The 21,269-nt window shown below is 46.6% G+C and overlaps 1 protein-coding gene across 1 annotated transcript in view; it reads left to right on the forward strand.

The window, feature by feature from the left end:
• The first annotated feature begins 3,350 nt into the window (after positions 1-3,350).
• The window catches only part of LOC144590332 (protein FAM171A2-like), a 38,183-nt gene continuing 20,264 nt past the window's right edge, over positions 3,351-21,269 (forward strand). Inside the window, exons 1-3 of the mRNA XM_078395020.1 lie at positions 3,351-3,391; positions 5,360-5,477; positions 18,040-18,212. Of these exons, the coding sequence (XP_078251146.1) occupies positions 3,351-3,391; positions 5,360-5,477; positions 18,040-18,212 (332 nt within the window). The remainder of the gene's footprint in view (positions 3,392-5,359; positions 5,478-18,039; positions 18,213-21,269) is intronic.

Raw genomic sequence — 21,269 nt, forward strand, 5'->3', positions numbered from 1 at the left:
AGAAGGAGTAGGTGGTGTTACAGGTCGGAACCCTTCTTCAGACTCTGGACTAGCTGGACTCCGTCCCTGTTGCAACTGAGGGGAGGGGAGGGGGAGCAAGAGCAGAGCTAGGTGGTACAGAGACCAGTATGAGGGCCTCATCTGTGATAGTGGGGGGGAACCCATAATCGTATTTGTATAAACGTCCACAGTTACCTGGGCCACACTTCTTCCCACCATGCCTCTTGCAAATACTCTATCCCCTGCTCCCAATTCCTCCGTTTCTGCTGCATCTACAACCAAGATGAGGTGTTCCATTCTGAGATGTCCTCATTCTTTAGGGAATGAGGACATTCCCACACGTGTCTCCTCTGTATCCCGTAGTTCCACTCTAGCTCCCCCATATCCCTTGTAGTCCCCCCTAGTCCAGTCTGAAGAAGGGTTCCAATCCATAACGTCACCCATTCCTTCTCTCCAGAGATGCTGCCTGTCTCGCTGAGTTACTCCAGCACATTGTGTTTATCTTCTGGTAGTTTCACGGTCACCTTTACAATACAGGTATTTTATTCTTGTTTCATTTAATTATTTGCACTTGAATTCTCAATGGAACAGTTGAGTAATTTTCATTAGTTCCAAGCTCCAGGTTCTACACTCTCCTCCAGTAAGTTAATCATCGTGTAACTATGCCAGTAAGCTGTGTGCAACAGTGGAAAACCCTTTCAGCTTGGAATTTCTGGTAATATTAAAAATTTACTCAAGATACGGCCATGAATGGCAAGAACTTTAGTCACTAGGAGAAATGATTGCAGTCCTTGTAATATTATTTATGTGTATCTCCAGAGATGTTGCCTGTCCTGCTGAGTTAAGGGCCTGTCCTACGTAGGTGATTTTAAGGCGACTGTCGGTGACTAGGCTGTCGCCGAGCGTTTGCCGGGGTGTGGCGGGCATGATCGTGAGGAATCTTCAATGAATCGTAGCAGATCTCGGCGCGTCGCGGAAAAATTTTCCAGATTAAAATTTCTCTGCGACAGCTGGCTTGTGGCCAGGTATCGTTGCTTATTGCGGGCGCTGTCTGTCGCACGCTGTCCTCAGGTTTGCTAGGTTGTCGCAGATGCATTTAGAAGCACGTAATATTAAATTAAGAAAAGGCATTTGAAGATACCAGAAGATAGTTTTGTTTAACCAATTTATTTACCGTCAGGACATTTGACGGGTAGATTGGAGGCGGCAGTTTGACGGTCGGGTAAGCGTGGGAATTTCGCGATGTTTCCGAAGACGGTGTAATCTCTTAGCCAGGTGCTCGTTTCACAAAAAAAGTAACTTGTATCGACCTGACTCGGCATTGTCGTGGTCATTGTCGTGGTCATTGTCGTGGTCATTGTCGTGGTCATTGTCGTGGTCACTGTCGTGGTCACTGTCGTGGTCACTGTCGTGGTCACTGTCGTGGTCACTGTCGTGGTCATTGTCGTGGTCATTGTCGTGGTCATTGTCGTGGTCACTGTCGTGGTCATTGTCGTCGGGTAAAAGAAAAGTTTGCCGATCTGCTACGACTTTGACAGTCACCGGCAGTTGCCTTAAAAATGGCATAACTGGGACAGGCCCTTCACTCCAGCTTTTTGTGTCTATATGCATATATATAATATTTTGATATATATATATTCATATTTTGATATATGTATATATATTAATAGGTTGTTGCACTAAATCAAACTATACATAAATATATAAGAAAATGACTGCAGATGCTGGTACAAATCGATTTATTCACAAAATGCTGGAGTAACTCAGCAGGTCAGGCAGCATCTCGGGAGAGAAAGAATGGGTGACGTTTTGGGTCGAGACCCTTCTTCAGACTGATGTATATATATATACCGATCAGCCAAAACATTATGACCTGATGAGCCAAAACATTATGCCCACCTGCCCAATATGCTGTTGGTCCTCCGTGTGCAGCCCCATACGCAACAGGGTGCGATGCACTGTGTATTGTGAAACATTCCTCCCGTGACCACCATTAAAATTTTCTGTGACTTGTGCCACAGTCGACCTTCTGTCGGTTCGGACCAGACGGGATAGCCTTCGTTGCCCTCGCGCATCGATGAGCCTTGGGCGCCCAACACCCTGTCGCCTGTTTGTGGTTTGTCCCTCCTCGGACCACATATATATATGCGTAGGAAGGAACTGCAGATGCTGGTATAAACCAAAGATAGACACAAAAAGCAGGAGTAACATGCGTGACAGGCAGCATCTCAAGAGAGAAGGAATGGGTGACATTTCGGGTCGAAACAAAATAAATTAATAACTCCAATAAAACTAGAATAAAATGATCGAAGACCTTAGGAAACCAAAGACAGACCACTATTCATAGTTTAGTGTTGTCTAGAGTTGCCTGATGGCTGTTCAAAAGAAGCTGTTCTTGAACCTGATGGTCACGATTTTTGGACTCCTTCTCGATGGCAGGATGGAAATGAGAACATGGAATGGGTGGTGTGGATCTTTGATGATGCTGGCTGCCTTTGTGAGGCAGCACTTCTTATAGATCCCTTCTATGGAGGGGAGCTCAGTACCTGTGATGGGCTGGACAGTGCCCACCACTTTATGTAACCTCCTTTGTCCCTTGGCATTCAAGTTGCCAAACCGGACGGTGAAGCAACCAATCAATATAGTCTCCACCTACACTTGTAAACATTGAACAGTGTTAGACTGTAGGAGGGATGGAATCTGATTGAAATGGGCCAGAACAACAACCTTATCGAGAGTATTCGTCGACATTCTGAATCTCCTCAATCTTCTAAGGAAGTCGAGGCGTTGATGGCTCTCTTTGTGGTTGCATCAGTGTGCTGTGCCCAGGACGGATCATCAGAGATAGACACACCCAGGAACTTGACGTTGTTGACTCTCTCCACCCCTGACCTGTCGATGAAGACAGGTTTGTGGATCCTCAGCTTTTCCCTTCTGTATCAGCCTCGATGTTCTATGAGAGTGAAGCTGTTGTTCTGGCACCATTCATATCATCATATCATATATATACAGCCGGAAACATGCCTTTTCGGCCCTCCAAGTCCTTGCCGCCCAGCGATCCCCGTACATTAACACTATCCTACACCCACTAGGGACAATTTTTACATTTACCCAGCCAATTAACCTACATACCTGTACGTCTTTGGAGTGTGGGAGGAAACCGAAGATCTCGGAGAAAACCCACGCAGGTCACGGGGAGAACGTACAAACTCCTTACAGTGCAGCACCCGTAGTCTGCATTCGCTGTAAAGCAGCAACTCTACCGCTGCGCCATTCTCACCCTCCTATACTCCAATTTATCACTACCTGTAATTCGCCCAACAACGGTGGTGGTGTCAGCGAATTTAACGATGGAGTTGGAACTGTGTCCAGCTACAGTCTTGTGTAAAGTGTGAGTAGAGCAGGGGGCCGAGCACACTGCCTCCAGGTGGTCCTGAGATGGTGATCGAGGAGGAAGTGTTGGTGTCAGTTCATACTGATTGTGGTCTGTTGATGAGCAAGTCAAGGGTCCAGTTGCACAGAGATGTGCAGAGACCCAGTTCCGTGAGCTTGGTAACCAGTGTTGTTTGTTTGTTTGTCTGTCTGTCTGTCTGTCTGCTTTGTTTGTTTGTTTTGTAACCAGCTATGTTTTTTAAAATCAAAATATTTATTAAATTATTAAAAATAATATTTACAATACAATAAAACAAAACATAACCCGCCACCATAATGCAAGACAAACCAATATACCAAATAAACTTCTATACAACTATGTTACAATCCGTGTCACGGATGCATTCAATGCCCCGCAGTGCCCAGCGGTCCCGTGGACAGCCCGCGGTCCCTCTCCAACACCATCCGGGTGCGGACGTGACCCCGGAAAAGGTGCAGGCAGCCGGCTCGGGCAGAGCCCTCTTCCGCCTGGCGCCGTGACTCGCCGATGGCCAGCTTGGCCAGGCCCAGGAGCAACCCAACCAGGACATCCTCTGCCCTACCCTCTCCCCTACGCACAGGGTGTCCAAAGATGGTAACCAGCTTGGTGGGGATGGTGGCATTGAACGTTGAGCTGCAGCCCGACGTATGTGTTCTCCTTGTCCAAGTGATCCAGTGGAGAGCCAGTGGAATGGATGTCCGCATCCTCCGTTGACCTGTTGTGATGGTAGGCAAACTAGTGGGTCGACGTTCATGTTGAGGCAGGAGTTGATATGAGCCATAACCAACCTCTCAATGCACCTCACCACAATGGATGTTAGTGCCAGCGGTCGGTGGTCAATGAGGTATGTCACCTTACTCCTCGGGCGCTGGTATTATCAATGCCCTCTTAAAGCAGAGGGGAACTTTCTGATCAAAGCCCATTGACCAGAATTGTTCACTCTATTCCTCATATATAGCCTGACCCACTGGGTAAAGATGGCAATGACACTGTCAGGTTTTAATACATTTCCAGCACCTTTGTCATCTCTTTTCCTGGCATTAACACTGTTTTCAAATTTACTGCTAAATTCAGAGGGTTTGTTTTGAGATACATCATGGAAACAGGGCCCTTGGCCTACCCATTCCATGCCAACCACCGATCACCTGTTCTCACTAGTTCTACATTATCCCACCTTCTCATCCACTCCCTGCGATGGATGCGTGCTGAAGTGGGGATACACTGAATATGCGGCCGACTGCGAGTGTGGACGATGGACCATCTCCTGAGCTGTGACATGTTGCATGACACACGCACTGTAAAGGATCTTGCCAACCACGTGGCACTAACATTTGCTCGCTATTGACAAACAGCTGTGTGATGACACAAATAAATAAATAATCCATTCCCTGCAGACTAGAGGCCAATTAACCTAGAAACCTGCACACCTTTGGGGTGTGAGAGGGAACCGGAGCACCTGGAGTAAACCCACGGGGTCACAGGGAGAGCGTACAAACTCCACACAGACAGCATCCCAGGTCAGGATTGAACCCAAGTGTCTGGCGCAGTGAGGCAGTGGCCTCTACCAGTGCACCACTGTGTTGCCTTGAATTAGAGTTGCAGTGCCTTATTGCTGCACAAACCCTGTCTCTATAACTCTGTTAAATACCGCACCACTGTTCACTGAAGGGAAATAATTGTTTCAGTCACTGTTTTATTAAATGTGTTCTCATGTGACAGCTGTTCCCACTACACTCTTTTATCCTTGCTCTGGAAAACATTCACACAAGAGAATAACTAAACATGTTTCTCTACGCCGCTGGTTTGCTGAGAAGTAATCTGCCTTCAATTGACATAAATCCTGCCTCCATTTCACATATCAGTTCCATCTTGGAGAGTCAGCTGGCAAATTCACTGGTGTGTTATCCGTATTTTAATTAGATTTCTGTTATCGTCCTGTTCATTCAGTTTATCATTGGGGCTGCAGGAGAGGAGCAGAGCCGTGAAGATGATGGGCTCAGAGACTGCTCGCAATGGACAGTCATTCTCCTTGTTCTTCCATAAATTACTGACAGCCATGATTGCAGTGAGTGCTTTCAGGACAGGTCACTGACCTGTATCTGACTCATGCAATACCATTTTAAATTTGGGATGGCACAGTGGTGCAGCGATAGAGTTGCTGCCTTACAGTGGTCAGGACCAGGTGCCTTACAGGTACCTTACAGGTGCCTGGTCCATGGGCTTACAGTGCCAGAGACCAGGTGCCTTACAGGTACCTTACAGGTGCCTGGTCCATGGGCTTACAGTGCCATAGGTCCTGACCTATGGAAAGCCAACTCATCCATGCCGACCAACATGCCCCGTCTAAGTTGGTCCCATTTCCCAGCATTTGGCCCTAACCAATGCCTGGGGTGGCAGTGGAGGCAGATGCAATAGTGGCATTTAAGAGACTTTTGGTTAGGCACATGGATATGCAGGGAATGGAGGGACATGGATCATGTGCAGGCAGATAAAGGTTGGTCTTAGCATCAAGTTGGGCACTGACATTATGGGCCAAAGGGCCTGTTCCTGCGCTGTGCTTTGTTCTCTGCTGTTATAATACCTGCCTCAACATCAACATCTTGCAATGGCTCTGCCAGCTGTACCTCTTTCAGGGGACACATGTTTGTTCCTTTCCAATTCATCTTTAAGATTCATCCTTAATTAAAAGCAAATGCCTGGTGTGGCGAGTGCAGGTGAGGCAGGGTGTTACCTGTGCTGTTCACTGGTGAAGGAGGTCATGGAAGTTGAGTCATTGTGCTAGAGGTGCTCCTGCCTCGGCCAAGCTCAGGTAAAGTCCCAGGTCACTACCTCGGGTGACAATGAAGCATTGGCACATCTGGTCAGTCTGAACGGTGCACAGAGGCCACAGGGTTGCCATGACATTGATCATTCTTGCCTTTCATGTTAGACACCACGGGGATGATACATTGGTACGTGCTACTAATGAACAGTAGAGCACGGTGGCGCAGCGGTAGAGTTGCTGCCTTACAGTGCCAGAGATCCGGGTTCGATCCCGACTACGCGTGCTGTCTGTACGCAGTTTGTACGTTCTCCCTGTTACCTGCGTGGGTTTTCTCCGGGTGCTCCGGTTTCCTCCCGCACTCCAGAGACATACAGGTTTGTAGGTCAATTGGTTGTGGTAAAAATTGCAAATTGTCCTTAGTGTGCGGCGTGCAGAGATCGCTGGTCGGTGCGGACTCGGTGGGCTGAAGGACCTGCTTCTGCGCTGTATCTCTAAACTAAACTAAACTAAAGCAAACTAAACAGATGGAATGCAGCTGATAAATATTTTCCACTATGACACTGGCATTGGTTAACCAGAGAACCAGGGTTCTCGGACTTGTAATATTGTGTTTTCATGTTGGCTAACTAATTATTTGTCATTATTTTTTTAATGTAATTGCTGGCACAACCCTGCACTCTGCCCACTCAGCGATGGAAGCCAAATACATCATAAATACCTCACAATTTTGTAAACATTCAGATCAGTTTGGTTTCAATGCAAACTGCCCGTGACATTTCTGCTCGAGCCACAATCCCAATTTATAATTAATCCAATCAAGCATTTTGAAGCTTCCGATGAAATACGGCCATTTCCCTCCTCACGGCCCCTGGATGTGATTGAACATAAGTAGAAGAGCGGTGAAGGTTGAATGGGAATGGGGAGTGGGTTTGATTGATGATGGTAATTAAGTCAAGTCGTCTGAGGTTCCAAAGAGGAATTCATTCACACACGCACACAACAAGGGGCACCTTGACAATCTGTGCGCCCACAGCTGATATCTGGCTCTGAGCAGACTGGGTTATTGATAGGATGTTAAACGAACAATAGTGACTGGAACTGGCATTCAATTGGTGAAAATGATTGCTGTTGAGCAAGGATAGTTTAGGTTTTATGGGTAGGAAGGAACTGCAGATGCTGGTTTGCACTGAAGGTAGACACAAACTGCTGGAGTAACTCAGCGGGACAGGCAGCATCTCTGGAGAGATGGGTGACATTTCGGGTTATTTTTAGTTTAGAGATACAGCGCGCAAACAGGCCCTTCGGCCCACCGAGACCACACCAACCAGCACACCAGCACATCCTACACACACTAGGGAAAATTTACAATTCACATAGATACAAAGATACATCGACAATAGGTGCAAGAGTAGGCCATTGGGCCCTTCAAGCCAACACTGCCATTCAATGTTATCATGGCTGATCATTCACAATCAGTACCCCGTTCCTGCCTTCTCCCCATATCCCTTGATTCCGCTAGCTCTATCTAACTCTCTTTTGAATGCACTGCCTTCTGAGGCAGAGAATTCCACAAATTCACAACTCTCTGTGTGAAAAAGTTTTTCCTCATCTCCATTCTAAATGACCTACCCCTTATTCTTAAACTGTGGCCCCTGGTTCTGCATTCCACTAAACATTGAGAACATGTTTCCTGCATCTAACCTGTCCAATCCCTTAATAATTTTATATGTTTCGAAAAGATCCCCTCTCATCCTTCTAAATTCCAGTGAATACAAGCCCAGTTGCTCCATTCTTTTATCATATGACAGTCCCGCCATCCCGGGAATGAACCTTGTGAACCGACGCTCCACTCCCTCAATAGCAAGAATGTCCTTCCTCAAATTTGGAGACCAAAACAGCACACAACGCTCCAGGTGTGGTCTCACTAGGGCCCTGTACAACTGCAGAAGGACCTTTTTGCTCCTATACTCAACTCCTCTCATTATGAAGGCCAACATGCCATTAGCTTTCTTCACTGCCTGCTTCACTGCCAAACAACAGATGGTGCCAGGACACCACCTGCCTTATACGAGCTGGAAAGCCCTAAACCACCTCTGCACTGGAGTGGGACGCTCGGACTCAACCTGAAGAAGTGGGGCTTCTCGGACCCTGACAAATGCAACTGTGGAGAGGTACAGACAATGGCCCACCTACTGACTTGCTGTGGAGAGGCATGCACTGCAGACCATCTCTGCAGAGGCACAGATGTGGCACTCGCTGTGGCAAAGCGATGGCACAACGTTGTCTGACACACGAGCGAAAACTGCCTGTTGTACCTGCATGCTTCCTTTCAGTGACTGATGCACTAGGACACCCAGGTATCATTGCACGTCCCCTTTTCCTAACCTGACACCATTCAGATAATAATCTGCCTTCCTCTCTTATCCCTTCTTGAACTTTGCGTCCCATTAATTCGGGTGTCTTTCGTAACTTCTCCTGAACTCTCTTCCCGGTTGAACCAAAGCCAATTCACCAACAAACCTGTACATCTTCGGAGTGTAGGAGGATATCGGAGCACCCAGACAAAACCCACATGATCACAGGGAGAATGTACAAACTCCGCACAGACAGCTCCCGTTGTCAGGACCGAACCCGGGTCTCTGGCACTGTGATCCAGCAATTCTACCGCTGCGCCACCGTGCCAATCCAGATGTTAAATCTGAGCTTGGAAAGGGGGCAAAGCCAATGTTCAGTTCTCAGTTTGAAGCTGAATATGGAAAAGGGGGATAGATATGTGGAGGGAATGTTTCCGGACAGAGTCAAATGGATTACTTAGTCATCGATGGTATTGATGTTCTAGAGTGGGACAGTTCAGGATCAGGACAATATGCACGTTCTCTTGGACTGAATTGTGCTGAATGAGGGGGTTGAGAGATTCTTAAATTAGATGGCAATTCATGGGTGAGAAATAAAGAGCTAAACAATAGCTTTGACTGCTCAGCCTAGTTGCTGCTGTGTCAGTGTTGAGCACTGGGGAGGTACGGGCCAGATTAGAGAGGTTGTGTGTTGTTTGAGTGTCAGCTGGGCCTGTCATTATCTCAGACAAACATCAACACTGTGTGAATCTCTCTGTTCGAGTGCTGTGCTCAGGAATGTGTGTCTGCTTTGCATATAACTGGATCCTGACCAGTTTGCAGCTATTGAAGATGGACACAAAATCCTGGAGTAACTCAACGGGACAGGCAGCATCTCTGGAGAAAAAAGATGGGTAACATTTCAGGTCGGGACCCTTCTTTAGACTGGCCAGTTTGAAGAAAGGTTCCAACGTGAAACATCCAGTCTGCAGAAAGAACCCGAACCGAAACGTCACCCATTCTTTTTCTCCAAAGATGCTGCCTGACCTGCTGAGTTACTCCAGCACTGTGTGTCTATCTTCAGTATAAACCTTGTCTGCAATTCCCATCTCCATACTTGATAGTTATTTGGTTCGTAAAGATGGCTGGCCCTGGTATACATTGATTCATTCCCCTCCCCCCACACACACACAGCAACAATCGACAAGAAGCAAGCCAGACCTGCAGTGGGATGTGCCTGATGAATTTCTGTAGTGAATCAGCAAATGGTCAATAATGAATATTAGACCAGCAAAATCTATGGTTCAATCAAACATTGCTGTAAATGAACAGTGCTCTGTAAATTACCTTTCTGGTAATGGCCCTGATAGCAGCATCACTCTTATGGTTTCAAACAATCGCTGACCTGAAGAATGGTCCCAATACAAAATGTCACTTATCCATGTTCTCCAGAGATGTTGCCTGACCTGCTGAGTTATCCGGCACTCTGTGAAACATCACCTATCCATGTTCTCCAGAGATGCTGCCTGACCCGCTGAGTGACTCCAGCACTCTGTGAAACGTCACATATCCATGTTCTCCACAGATGCTGCCTGACCCGCTGAGTTACTCCAGCACTCTGTGAAACGTCACCTATCCATGTTCTCCACAGATGCTGCCTGACCCGCTGAGTTACTCCAGCACTTTATGTCGTATTTTGAAAATATCTGCAGTTCCTTGTGTCAAGAGTCAAGAGAGTCAAGAATGTTTATTGTCATATGTCCCAGACAGAACAATGAAATTTAACTTGCAGCAGCACAACAGGCAGTGGCTCAGCGGTAGAGTTGCTGCCTTACAGCTCCAGAGACACGGGTTCGATCCTGACTACTGGTGCTGTCTGTATGGAGTTTGTACATTCTCCCTGTAACCTGGTGGGTTTTCTCCGGGTGCTCCGGTTTCCTCCCACACTCCACAAAGACGTACAGGTTTGTAGGCTAATTGGCTTGGTAAAATTATAAATTGGCCCTATGGTGTGTCGGATAGTGTGAGTGTGTGGGGATCACTGGTCGGCACAGAATCGGTGGGCCAAAGGGCCTGTCTCTGCACTGTATCATTAAACTAAATTAAACGAAACAAAATATATAAACATAGTACTCTGTAAACAATATAATAAATGAAATAATGTTTATGAAAAAAATAAATAAAATATATATATACATGCACAAAATAGAATATATATATATTGTACATACATACATAGACACACACGCACATATACATGTGTGTGTATGCTTATATATACTGTATACTGTATATTTACTGTATATATATGTTCTGTATATCATATCATCATCATATCATATATATACAGCCGGAAACAGGCCTTTTCGGCCCACCAAGTCCGTGCCGCCCAACAATCCCCGTACATTAACACTATCCTACACCCACTAGGGACAATTTTTTACATTTACCCAGCCAATTAACCTACATACCTGTACGTCTTTACATACGTACACACACACACACACACACACACACACACACACATTCATTTAGTCACACATGCATTCACATTCACAGAGAACTCTACCCAAAATATGTAGGTAGGAACTGCAGATGCTGGTTTAAACCGAAGATAGACACAATATACTGGAGTATCTCAGCTGAAGAAAGACACACTCCAGCTTTTTGTGTCTTTCTACCCAAAATATCCGTTCTGTGAACTGTTGCTAGCAAAGCAGCAGAATGGGACCTCCATCTGCTCACTCGATCAGCGTTGTTCTCCTCAGCTCCTCCATTGCTGTACAGATTGTTAATTAACGTGCCACTTTAGTAAAGCCGTGAGTTCTGGTGCTGCCTTCTGAAGCTGCCAGAGTGCCGGGCGATACGGTTGAAACAGAGTTCAAGGCCAGTCCGTTTCACACACAGCCTATTGTCAGGCGTCGCGGGGGCAAACCAACCGCATCCACCTTGTGTTGTCGCGTGGGATCCTGGTCTCTTCAGAGGATGGTGTGAGAGAGATATTAGAGTAATCCAGTTGTAATCCCTCTCACCCGACAGTGAGAGCAGTGCATGTGTTGAGATGAACTTACATATGTGCAAGAGTTCAGAGTTTAACCTTCAGAGATACAACATGGAAACAGGCCTTTTGGGCAACTGAGGCCACGCTGACCATCGATCACACATTCATACTAGTTCTATGTTTTCCCACTTTTGCATCCACTCCCTACACACTAGGTGTAGAAAGGAACTGCAGATGCTGGTTTAAACCGAAGATAGACACAAAAAGCTGGAGTAACTCAGCGGGACAGGCAGCATCTCTGGAGAGAAGGAATAGGTGACGTTTTGATTTCTTCAGATTAGGGCCAATTTACAGAGGCCAGTTAACCTACAAACCCGCAAGATGAAAGGAATGGATCTTTCTAAACATGTGAAAGGATTTGGCAGCAGGAGACGAGCGAGGGATTACACAGTGACCATATTGTGGGTTGATATGATGCACTACAATGGCAACTTATGGAGTCCACTGTTAGGTGAACAGTGATTAATTCCCATTATTATCTCAGATTATTTTAACCCAGGTAATCTTAATCTGGTCTGCATCCCAGGGTACTCAAGGAGGTGGCTCAAGAAATCATGGACGTATTGGTGATCATTTTCCAATTTTCAATAGATTCATGTTCAGTTCCTGTGGATTGGAGGATAGCTAATGTTATCCCACTTTTCAAGAAAGGAGCAAGAGAGAAAACGGGGAATTATAGACAGGTTAGCTTGACATTGGTGGTGGGGAAGATGCTGGAGTCAATTATTAAAGAGGTAATAACGGCGCAATTGGATAACGGTAAAAGGATTGGTGCAAGTCAGCATGGTTTTATGAAGGGGAAATCCTGCTTGACTAATGTTCTGGAATGTTTTAAGGATGTGACAAGTAAAGTGGATAATGGGGAGCCAGTGGATGTAGTGTACCTAGACTTTCAGAAAGCATTTGATAAGGTCCCACACGGGAGGTTGGTGAGCAAAATTAGAGCACATGGTATTGGGGGTAGGGTGTTGACATGGATAGAGAATTGGTTGGCAGACAGGAAGCAAAGAGTAGGAATAAACGGGTCCTTTTCAGAATGGCAGGCAGTGGCGAGTGGAGTGCTGCAAGGCTCGGTGTTGGGGCCGCAATTATGTACTGTTAATGATTTAGATGAAGGAATTAGAAGTAACACTAGCAAGTTTGCAGATGACACAGAGCTGGGTGGCAGTGTGAACTGTGAAGAGGATGTTAGGAGGTTGCAGGTTGACCTGGACAGGTTGAGTGAGTGGGCAGATGCATGGCAGATGCAGTATAATGTAAATAAATGTGAGGTTATCCACTTGGCGGCAAAAACAAGGAGGCAAATTATTATCTTAATAGTGTCAGGTTAGGTAAGGGGGAGGTGCAGCGAGACCTGGGTGTCCTTGTACGCCAGTCACTGAAAGTTGGCGTGCAGCTACAGCAGGCAGTGAAGAAAGCTAATGGCATGTTGGCCTTCATAACGAGAGGATTTCAGTATAGGAGTAAAGAGGTTCTTCCAGCATCTGCAGTTAAACCAGCATCTGCAGTTCTTTCCTACTCTTGAATAAAATAATTTTGTACGGATTTCTGTCAGAAAAATATGTTTTCTTTCTGGCGGAATCTCCAATCTCCCTCAAACTTGCCCCACATGCCAGAGACCCAAGTTTGATCCTGACATTGGGTGCTGTCTGTCTCACTGGTCCACCCCAGTCATCTTCTCTCCTCGCCACCACAATCTCACTTGCCATAACCCTTCCAGCATGACCATGTCTCATCCCCAACAATCATCTGCACTCACCTCACCATCTCATCCCATGCAATCTTCACTTCTCAATCACCCACCAGTTCAACCTGCTACATGTTCCCCCTCTGACCGGGTGCTCTGGTTTTCTCCCACATCCCAGAGACATGCAGGTTTGTGGGTTCATTGACCTCTATGTAGGAAGTGGATGCGGAAATGTGATAACGTAAGGCATGGTTCACATGGGTGATGGTTAGGGTTGCCAACTTCCTCACTCCCAAATATGGGACAAGGTGACGTCACCTCCCCGCGTCCCCACGTGACCTCAACCAACCAGCGGCCACGTGCTCCCGCTCCACCAATGGCAGGCCGCATGCGCTGGTCTGGAAGCTTACCCCAGGGATCTCACTCCCCAACTTGGTCCGAGTTCAAGTGTGAGTGGGCAAATTGTGAAGGGCAAAGTGTTGTTATACGGGGATGTGCAACTGGTACTTGGTTAATCAAGTAAAATGCATGTGTTAATTGGTTAAAGTAAGTTACTTTCCTTTATTATTGGTAATAATGACAGGAAGGATTAGCTCCTTTCCAGTGAGCAATAAAGTAAAGTAAAAATAAAATAAAACAAGTTCTGCTTGTCTTTGTTTTATTTTACTTTCTACTTTATTACCAATAATAAAGCAAAGTAAAAAGTAACATAAAACAAGTTCTGTTTGTCACTAGGAAGGAGCTAACCCTTCGGATCATGACTGATCTTCCAATGACACTGTACAATTCACCAGTTATAGGCCTGTTCTGATGCCTCCAGTCAAATATAATCGTACAAACATTATTACACTTTGCATACAAAGCTGTGTAGATCTTGATTTTGCGCGATGATGTGAGCCAGTTTCTTTCTAAAGATCTTGCGTTTGCTACCACCTACTTTATACAGTTGTACACGACTAAAAACCTACATTTTTCAAAGATTTTCTGGCTCCCTCCCCAACCCCACTGAAGTTTTCTGATGTGTTTATATCAATTTGATGTCTTTAAAAATAAATCGGGATTTATTAACAAGACGAGAGAAAGTAAATCATGCAATGTGATCTCTAACACGTTGGCAGAGCTCCTGGAACTTTGTAATAAGAAGCAGAATGTGACTTTTTAGTCCTGGTGACGAGGAAGCAGCGGTTCTTCATTGCAAAGAATTTATTTTAACTGGCGTGAAATAAAAACGAGGAAATATCATCTGAAAGGATTTTTTAGATGAGAATAGTGGACCCTTGGATTAGAGATCCAGGGGTCCTGGGAGGTGGTACTGTTGGTAGAGTAGAGGCAGTAGATCCTTCCCATTAATAAATAGGTTAATATTTATAATAACAGATTAATATTTATCATACCAAAAATAGAATATGGGAGCAGGAAGATTACCCAGGAACTGCACAAAGTGTACAAAGGGGTGGCACGGTGGCGCAGCGGTAGAGTTGCTGCCTTACAGCGCCAGAGACCCGGGTTCGACCCTGACTATGGGTGATTGTCTGTACGGAGTCTGAACCTCCCTGTGTCCACGTGGGTTTTCTCCGGGAGAATCGGTTTCCTCCCACATTCCACAAAGGTTTGTAGATTTTATTAAATTGTCAATTGTCCCTAGTTTGTAGGATAGTGCTGGTGTGCGGGGTGATTGCTAGTCGGTGCAGACTCGGTGGCCAAAGGACCCGTTTCCACACTCTATCTCTGAACTAAACTAAAGTCTGACCTAGAGCACTGGGTGCCAACGTTCTCACTCCCAAATAAGGGACAAAAGGTGAAGTCCCACGTGACCTCACCCAGCCAGCGGCCATGTGCTCCCGCTCCACAAATGGCGGCCGCCTGGGCCGGGAGGCGGGTTGCCATGCAACCTCTGCTAGGCGAACACTCTTGGCCCCACTCCCTGAACACACTCTGTTAGCCTAGTGTCCGGGCCTACAACGCCACCCGGGCCTAATACGGGACAAGGGCGGTCCCGTACGGGACAAACCAACTTAGCCCAAAATACGGGATGTCCCGGCTAATACGGGACAGTTGGCAACACTACTGAGCACATCTTAAGCCACCACTCTGCAGGAAGTGTGTAAACTACACTTATTTCCCTCGCTCTGCACCCTGCTACATGCAAAGTGCATTTACAAACAACAACATCCACTTTGATTTGATGGCATTTGTCATGAATTGCACACATCTCCATTTTACAACAAAAACATTAGAGGTGCTATAGACTAGAGAAGAATTTAACAAGGGGTCAGGCCAAGGAAGTCTGGACAAAAAAACCCTTCTCTACAATGGGGGCTGATCTGGAAAATGATGAAAGAGGTTGATAAGGTAAACATAAAGATGTTTTTGCTTATCAGTAAGCCAGGTTCCTTAAATGTATAATGGTGGCAATTAATTTCAATAAGAAATTAAGCCATAACCTCTTCCCTCAGGGAATTCAGTTTAGTTTAGTTTAGAGATACAGTGCGGAAACAGGCCCATCGGCCCACCAAGTCCGCGCCGACCAGCGATCCCCGCACATTAACACTATCCTGCGCACTAGGGACAATTTACATTTATACCAAGCCAATTAACCTACAAACCTGTACGTCTTTGGAGAGTGGGAGGAAACCGAAGATCTCAGAGAAAACCTACGTGGTCACGGAGAGAAGATACAAACTCCGTATAGACAGCACCCGTAGTCAGGATAGAACCTGGGTCTCTGGCGCTGTAAGTGCTGTAAGGCAGCAATTCTACCGCTGCACCACCGTGCCACCCTCTGCTGTTAGTCGTTGTTGCATTCTGAAGATAGGGTAGAGCAGGAGGAAAAATAAAATGAAGGATGTGTAGGACATGGTGAGATGAATTAAGGTGGGAGGCAGCTCATGGGGAGCATAAAGACCAGTATAGTTGTGTGGGGCAGAATGGCCTGTTTCTCCATTGAGATTCGTATGTTTGCTGTAAATTTAATATGGTGCTTCAACTTTTGTAGTGGTTTAGTTAGTGTCATGGAGACATAGTGTGTGGAAACAGGCCCTTTACCCCAACTTACCCACACCGACCAACATGTCCCAGCTACACTAGTCTCACCTGCCTGGTCCATATCCCTCCAAACCTGTCCTATCCATGTACCTGTTAACTGTTTCTTGTGATCAGTCACAAGACTGATGTGATCGTCCCAGCCTCAACTACCTCCTCTGGCAGCTTGTTCCACATACCCATCACCTTTTGTGTGAAAAAGTTACCCCTCCGATTCCTATTAAATCTTTTCCCCTTCACCTTGACCCTATGTCCTCTGGTCCTCGATTTCCCTACTTTGGGCAAAAGATATTGTTCATTTATCCAATCAATTCCTCTCATGATTTTATACACCTCTATAAAATCATCCCTCATTCTCCTGTGCTCCAAGGAATAGAGACCCAATCTACTCAGCCTCTCCCTATAGCTCACACCCTCTAGTCCTGGCAACATCTTTGTAAATCTTTTCTGAACCCTTTCAAGCTTGACAATATCTTTCCTATAACATGGTGCCCGGAAATGAACACAATACTCCAAATGCGGTCTCACCAACGTCTTATACAACTGCAACATGACCTCCCAACTCCGATACTCTATACTCTGACTGAAGGCCAATGTGCCAAAAGCCTTTTTCACCACCTTATCTACCTGTGACTCCACCTTCAAAGAACCATGCACCTGCACTCCCAGATCCCTCTGCTCTACAACACTCCCCAGAGGCCTACCATTCACTGGGTAGGTCCTGCCCTTGTTAGATGTTAGACGTTAATCTCTATATTTTCCTGGAACTCCTGCTACTCTTTCTAAACTAATGCCTTTAAGTTTTCAATAAAACTGAAAACATTTTACAGATAACACCTTTAATGTCCATGTCGTGATTGTCCATAACGCAAAGCTATGTCATCGGCACTTGCAGCAAGAAACACAAGTTGAAGAGAATTAATTTATGTGTTAATTTATTTACTTTCCCCCCCCCCCCCCCACAAATTCTGTGAGAGAAAATTGTATTGTGTATCTCAAGTTTACAGGTAGTGGTTTGCCAATTCTGTAAGGTGAATTTCTTGAACTGGAATGGCTGTATGTGAGAATTGCCAGTCCAGGTTTATAAACTCTGTCGTCATCAAAAGCACAACAATCTGACCAAAAGGAAACTTGGGGAAGCTTTGCATGTTCTTGGTCCAGCAGGACATAACTGCCCAACTTGGTATGCAGTGGATCATGCATAAACCAATGTGAGGAATAATCCTCTTTAACCTTGCCCTTATTCATCTACCTATGACAGATATACCAGTGCATTTGCTTCAATTTCAGTCTCTCTTTCTAAACGTGCAGTTTTAACCTGCAGACCAAAGTCAACACAGCATCTCTCTCAGACGGCACCTTACATGGAGAGCTGTGTAAGGGAAAGGCAGGGTGGGGGTAGAATGAGGAGACATGAGGGTGGAATGAGCAACAGATAGGTTTAAGATGAAGGGGAAAAGATTTAATAGGAATCTGAGGGGGTAACCTTTTCACACAAAGGGTGTTGGGTGTATGGAACGAGCTGCCAGAGGAGGTAGTTGAGGCAGGGACTATCCCAACCTTCAAGAAACAGTTAGACAGGTACATGGATAGGACAGGTTTGGAGGGATGTGGGCCAAATGCGGGCAGGTGGGACTATTGTATCTGGGACATGCTGGCCGGTGTGGGCAAGTTGAGCCCGTCCTGTTTCGTCACTGTATCACTCTCTGACTATTTTGATTCTCTGATCACACAATGCAGCCCGTTGTCGAGTACAGTGAGAATGACAGCTCCTTGTTCATCTGTTTTGCAGGGCTTTGGGTGAGGAGTGGGACCGGGATGATCATGAAGGATGGGAGCCAGTTCACCTGGGTGTATCGCGCCCCACAGCTGGGTTACTGGGCAGCAGCTCTGCTCCCCCTCAGCCAAGGTAAGTGAGCTAGCCTTGTCCAAATTTACCCTCAGTAATCAGGGAACCACTAGTATCCGTGAGCCATGGGGTTGTCAACTTCCGGGCCGGGAGGCCGCCATTGGTGGAGCGAGAGCCGCTGGCTGGTGAGGTCACGTGGGGCGCGGGACGGTGACGTCACCCTTTGTCCCGTATTTGGGAGTGAGGAAGTTGGCAACCCTACTAATACGGGGCAAGGGCGGTCCCATACGGGACAAACTAATTTAGCCCAAATTACTGGATGTCCCGGCTAATACGGGACAGTTGGCAACTCTAGTGAGCCGATCTGAACCCAGACATTTGTTTCTGAGCAGTTCTTGCGATTGAATCTGATGGTGATGTGGCGTTCTGGTGCACTGTAATGTATGGTCCTGTGGTTTACCCACAGCAGCATTGCCAAGTTTTGTCAGGTGTCGAAAAAATGAACCACTGGACCTCCTGCATCTATGGAGACGTTGTAACAGCCCTCTCTCCCTGGACAGACGAAGGCTGCCCTCTCTCCCTGGACAGCCTTCAATTTGGATGAAGGGCCTAACCAAAATAAGAAGGTTATTCTAACATAACAAGTATCAATGTTTGGACTTAATAGCAAATGGAACTTGTACTAATAGAGTCATACATTGTGGAAACAGGCCCTTCGGCCCAACTTGTCCACACTGACCAATATGCTCCATCTACACCTGCCCGCACTTGGCCCATAACTCTCTAAATGCACCTGTCCTATCCATGTACCTGTCCAAATGTCTTTTATAGGTTATGATAGTACCTACCTCAACTACCTCCTCTGGCAGCTCGTTCCATATACCCACCACCCTGTGTTGAAAAAAAAGGCTTCTATTAAATCTTTCCCCCCTCACGTGAAACCTATATCCCCTGGATCCCGATGAGCAAAAGACTCTTTAAGATCATCTGTCACCCTCCTGCGCTCCAAGGAATAAAGTCCCAGCCTGCTCAACCTCTCCCTACAGCTCAGACCCTCGAGTCCTGACAACATCCACCTAAATCTTCTCAGCACCCTTTTCAGCTCGACAACATCTTTCTTATAAAATGGTGACTAAAACTGGGCATAATACTCTAAATGTGGCCTCACCAACGCCTTATATATCTGTAACACGACTTTGCAACTTCTATACTCCATACCCTGACTGATGAAGGCCAGTATGCCGAAAGCCTTTTTAACCACCCTAACTACCGATGATACCATTCAAGAACTTCTTACTTACCTAGCATCCTGAGGGCCATCCCAAATCAGTTGCAGCTAATCATGTACTTTTTAAAGTGTAGTCCTTGGTATAATTTTTAATAAATGGCCGCATAATGCTCAGCAAGGTCCTACAATAGACAATAGACAATAGGTGCAGGAGTAGGCCATTCGGCCCTTCGAGCCAGCACCGCCATTCAATGTGATCATGGCTGATCATTCTCAATCAGTACCCCGTTCCTGCCTTCTCCCCATACCCCCTGACTCCGCTATCCTTAAGAGCTCTATCTAGCTCTCTCTTGAATGCATTCAGAGAATTGGCCTCCACTGCCTTCTGAGGCAGAGAATTCCACAGATTCACAACTCTCTGGCTGAAAAGGTTTTTCCTCATCTCCGTTCTAAATGGCCTACCCCTTATTCTTAAACTGTGGCCCCTTGTTCTGGACTCCCCCAACATTGGGAACATGTTTCCTGCCTCTAACATGTCCAACCCCTTAATAATCTTATACGTTTCGACAAGCAACAATGAGGTAATGATTATTGTTGGTTGAGCTCAGGGTAGCGGGGAACTCAGTTCTTTCATATAATGCCCCAGGGTCTAAGGTGGTTTAACATTGGGTCTGAGGGGTAGGACCTCTGGCAGTGCAGCACACTGTCAGTACTGGTGAGACGTCAGCCTGAAGTCTGGGCTGAGGTATCTGCAACAATGTTTGAGCGGCTGATTCTGAGGCAGAGGGCCAACCCACCCAGACATGGCTGAAGCCCTGAGTTAAAGGGACCGCTTCATCTGTTCAACAGCATTGCACTGATTCTTCATATACATTGATTCACATTCCTACTTGATCTCCCACTGGCTCAGCACTTCAACTCCCCCTCCCATTCCCAATCTGACCTTTTTGTCCTGGGCCTCCTCCATTGTCAGAGTGAGGCCCAGCGCAAATTGGAGGAAATGCATCTCATATTTTGCTTGGCTAGTTTACACCCCAGTGGTATAAACATTGATTTCTCTAACTTCCGATAGCCCTTGCTTGCCCTCCCCATCCCCTCCCCCTTCCCAGTTCTCCCACCAGTCTTACTGTCTCCGACTACATTCTATCTTTGTCCCACCCACTCCCCTGACATTAGTCTGAAGAAGGGTCTTGACCCGAAACTTCACCCATTCCTTCTCTCCCGAGAAGCTGCCTGACCCTCTGAGTTACTCCAGCATTTTGTGTCTACCTTCAATTTAAACCAACATCAGCAGGTTTCTTTCCTGCAGCATTGCACTGTTTGTTCTGAAATAAGTATTTGCCAATTTTACCATAATAAAGCCCAGTTGCTCGTAGCAACTTGAAGTGGGGTTCTGGCAGAATGACAGAATGTCATTGTGAAGGAACTGTCAGATCACTGAATTCTCAATGATTTGCCAAGTCCAGAGAAAGTGTTTAAAACTTTTAATTAAGGCACAACGGTTAAACAGCATCAGAGCAGGTGGGGGGTTGGGGAAGGAAGGGTGGGAGGAGGGGAGAGAGGTGGGAAGGGGGGAGAGGGGAGGAGGGGAGGGAGTGGGGAGGGAGGGTAGGGGGGAGAGGGGTGGTGAGGAGAGGGTGCTGCACCAATGCAGGCAACCCTGGGGGGGAGAGGGAGTGGGGGAGAAGAGGGGGGGAGGGGGGATGGAGGGGGAGGGGGAAGAGGGGAGGGAGGCAGGGGGGAGTGGGGGAGAAGAGGGGGGGAGGGGGGATGGAGGGGGAGGGGGAAGAGGGGAGGGAGGCGGGGGGGAGTGGGGGAGGAGAGGGTGCTGCACCAATGCAGGAGTAGTTTAGGCCCAACAGGTTTACTTGGTCTAGTTACAACTAAAAGACT

The sequence above is a fragment of the Rhinoraja longicauda genome, unplaced genomic scaffold (genome assembly GCF_053455715.1).
Source record: "Rhinoraja longicauda isolate Sanriku21f unplaced genomic scaffold, sRhiLon1.1 Scf000167, whole genome shotgun sequence".
In the NCBI taxonomy this organism is placed as follows: domain Eukaryota; kingdom Metazoa; phylum Chordata; class Chondrichthyes; order Rajiformes; family Arhynchobatidae; genus Rhinoraja; species Rhinoraja longicauda.